The sequence below is a fragment of the Nestor notabilis genome, unplaced genomic scaffold, assembly GCF_000696875.1.
Source record: "Nestor notabilis isolate BGI_N333 unplaced genomic scaffold, ASM69687v1 scaffold24264, whole genome shotgun sequence".
Classification (NCBI taxonomy): Eukaryota; Metazoa; Chordata; class Aves; order Psittaciformes; family Psittacidae; genus Nestor; species Nestor notabilis.
In genome coordinates, this window is record NW_009924648.1 from 18,092 (window position 1) to 21,736 (window position 3,645).

The window sequence follows — 3,645 nt, forward strand, 5'->3', positions numbered from 1 at the left end:
CTCTGGCTGTGAGCATTTACAAAGCTGATCCTTAAACTTCAAGAAAACACTCTGACAGCAACCCAGTTCCCATGTGGTGAGGCTTAAATAAAACTCCTTTCCTGTATACCTAGAGTAAGTGACCACGGGACCTCTGACTGCTTTATAAGACTCTGCTTTATTAGAAAAGTTACAGTAGAAATGTAAGAAAACCCCAAAGTTGCTACAAAAATCTATGTACAAGTTCTGCAGGAGTGCAGGGTATCTCCTCTGAGTCTGCGAGGGCTGAGCAAGCCCCACAGCAGAGGTTTCCAAACTGTAAACATGTTTTAAGTGTTAGAGGCCAGGGTGGAAGGTGTTCATCTCCCACTTCTCAGTGTTTCCATCTGCTGAGGGTGCAGGAGGAAAGGTGTCCAGTCAGTACTGTCAGGGTGGGCAGCAATGTAGGCTGGTGGTCCCACACCTTATATGCTTCCCTCCTGCTAACAAGTTATGTCTTCTCTTCCTTAGGCCTCTGAAATGTAACAGGTCTGTAGCCAGGGTGGCTCGAGGGGCAGGAAGCTCACGTCAGCCACATCACCTCCTCCCTGCCCTGTGCCAGGTAAGGGTTAAGCCTGCACCTAGAGTGGGTTTTTCCTCACGTCTATCATGGCTGGGTGGTGCGGCGCTGCGGTCAGGCTGGCTCTGCGCAGCTCCCGCCGGGGCTTGGAGGCAGGAGGGAGGCTGCGGGGCGGGTGCACCTCGTGGGGCTGCCCCGCTCTGGGCAAGTGCTCCACATCCCTCTGCCGAAGGTCCCCGGGGCCGTCGCTGGGCAGGGAGGAACGTCTCCACGTCGATGGCAAAGGCGCGTGCACCAGGTCCCTGCTCTCATCCCTGACCCGATGGCTTTCTTCAGCGATGGCCAGAGGCACGGGCTGTTCCCCGAGGCTGGGTTCCTCACAGGTCCCAAGTGCAGGGGGAGCTCTGTCCCCAGCCCCAGGAATGCTTCTCTCCATCCCTGCTGGGAAATATTACACTGAGATGAGTATCTATGTCTCTTCTCATCAAAGTCGGTGCCCGTAGAGCACTTGCCCAAGGCCAGCAATAACCTGCACTGCTCCTGACTCTGCTGCAAGCTCTTGCTGCCAAGGAAAGGAATTTAAACTCCATTTAAACTCCCTTCCTTTTAACTTGGTAGGAACAGCAAAGTCCCAGCCTGGCTTTCCTCTCACCTTTGGTCTGTCCAGGATGGAGACTCATGCTACTCAGCCTCTGGTTCAGCTCCTGGTTTGCCCACATGTAACGGCTCAGCTCTTTCTCCAGCACCTGGATCCTTGCCTCATACTGCAGCTTGCTGCTGGCCAGCCCCTCATCCATGTGCTCTACAAGATAAAACAAGGTCTTTTCAAGCTGCAAGCCCTGTGAAAGACAAAAGTAATGCCACTGCTGCCTGCATCAGGAGCTGGGTGGTGGTTACCACGGCTCTGCTGGAGCAGTAACTGCATGTTCTGCTCATGCTCCTTCTGCTGCAGGGTGAGCTGCCGGTCCATCTCCAGGCGCTGCCGCTCCACCGCCGCCTCCAGCCAGTATACGAGCTGCTGCTGCTCCTCCAGCTGCATCTCCAGCTCTGAGAAGGCAATGTGCTGCCTGTGCTGGTCCTCTCTCAGTGTCACCACCTGGCCAGGGCCAACAGCAAGGAACAACTCATCTCTTTCAGAGCCTGGGAAGGCTTCCTGCCCCACAGAGCCTCATCAAGTTAGTCACTTGGTACAGCGTATGAAGGTTAGTAGTCCTGGGATGTCACAGCTGCCTCATGAAGGGAAGAAAAATACATAGCTACAGTGATGTGGCAGAGCCACTGCAGGGATCCATGAATCCCAAGACTAGTTAAGCCCCTCTCCCAGGGGTTGGGCCACATGGGGATCACAGTGCTGTGGCTTTGTGGCCTAAGACTTTACAGGGCAAAAGTACAGCAGGAGGCATGGAGAAAGCGTGAAACAGAGGAAAAGTCAGATACACTACAGTTCCCAGCAGCACAGAGGGCAGTTGTCTCCTACCTTGTCAAAGTACTTGCAGAGCAGAGCTCGGGTCTCGGAAGAGGAGAGGTAGCTGAGCTTGGCCATGAGGTTCATCTCGCACTGGGACAGCAGGCTGGCCGAGGCCCGCAGGACTCGCTGCCTGCACGTGATGGACTCGTTCTTGTACTCGATGGCTGCATCCAGCGCCTCAATTGCCTCGTCCAACTGGAACAAGATCCGTTCTTCCTGCCAGGGCAGAGCTGTAGTTACTAGGGAGCAACGGGTTTGCTTTGTCTCACAGAATCATGGAATAGTTAGAGTTGGAAAGGACCTTAAGATCACCTATTCCAACCCCTAACCTCACTTGTCATCTCAACACTGCTGGCAGGAAGTTGGGATATGCAGTTTGGGGATGCGGGGAAGTATCTGCTAATGACCCCATGCTCAGGTCCATCCTTCTCTCACTACCTCACGCTCCTGCAGGCAGAGCAGCCAGCCCAAGGAGAGTTACCTCTGGGGACAGCAGGGTGCCGTGGCGCAGCTTGTTGTCGAGCTCCAACCTCTGTTTGAGCAGCTGGTCCTTCTCCTGGCGCAGGCTGTTGATCTCCTGCCGGATCTGCTGCTGGTTGTGGGCACTGCCGTGGCGCAGCTGCCCATTCTTCTCAGTCAGCTCCTTTTCCAGGTGCTCCAGGCGGCTGGACACACGCACTATGTCATCTGTCAGGGCCTGAAGCAGAACATGGTCAAGGGATCTGCTCTGAAGGCAAGGCAGGCCCTCAGCCCCTTTCTGCTCCCTCCATAGGCTAAGTGACCCCACACGCACACATAAGCCAAAGGCTATCAAACCAAGCAGGCTCTTCTGTAAAGGCAGACTTCCACCCCACTTCCTAACACCACCTCATCCTGACCTGCAGCCCTCTGCCAGGATCACACCCAGGTCTTCCAGCCTCCTAGCTCTGCTGGAAATCAAGGGATTGAGGCGTCACACTCTTGTCCTACCTGGCTGGAGCGCAGTCGTTTGCTCTCCAGGCCGTTCTTCTCCTGCAGCAGGGCTTCCTTTTTGGCCACGATAGCTTCCCGCTTCCTCAGCTCATCTTCGAGCTCATCCAGGGCCCGGCGCTGCTCGAGTACTTTATCCATCTCCATGTCCAGCCACTTCTTCTGTTCCTCAATTTTCTGATGGAGAGAGAGACAAAGGACATGTGTGCAGACAGCAGCAGCAACGCCCAGGACTGCTAGACTATAGAGCAGTGGACTTTAGATCAGAGTGAGAGTCTCAGTTCTATCTCTGCTAACCCCTATAGCCCAGACTTCATTGGTTTTACCCTTCCAGCTCCTCCAAGAGGCAGAGCTAAGCTAAATCCTCCAGGAGTCCTTGGGAGCCACATCTCCTACCACCCTTCTGCTAACAGACAAGACTTCACACCTTCTTTACCAATGGTGGGATTTAGAAGAGGTCCAGGTGGTAAGACAAGTCCTCTGCTACTAGATACAAGTGACATTATAGACTGTCCTCCTCAAGGGCAGGATGGGCTATGCCCCATCTCAAGCTGAGCTTCCTGCTTCCACATCTCCCCTGTCAGCCTGCAGTGTTCCAAGCAGTCCCCTTTGCAAAGGCAAGAGGAGGCAGGTCTGCTCTGCCTGTACCTGCTGCTGCTCGAGGCTGATC

General features: G+C 54.6%; 1 protein-coding gene across 1 annotated transcript in view; it reads right to left on the reverse strand.

Moving 5' to 3' along the window:
• Positions 1–599: 599 nt before the first annotated feature.
• Positions 600–3,645, reverse strand: part of KIF7 (kinesin family member 7) — a 9,077-nt gene continuing 6,031 nt past the window's right edge. Inside the window, 7 exon segments of the mRNA XM_010012707.1 lie at positions 600–979; positions 1,191–1,340; positions 1,436–1,634; positions 2,016–2,222; positions 2,488–2,703; positions 2,976–3,152; positions 3,624–3,645. The exon segment at positions 3,624–3,645 is cut by the window's right edge and continues 12 nt beyond it. Coding sequence (XP_010011009.1) covers positions 600–979; positions 1,191–1,340; positions 1,436–1,634; positions 2,016–2,222; positions 2,488–2,703; positions 2,976–3,152; positions 3,624–3,645 — 1,351 coding nt within the window.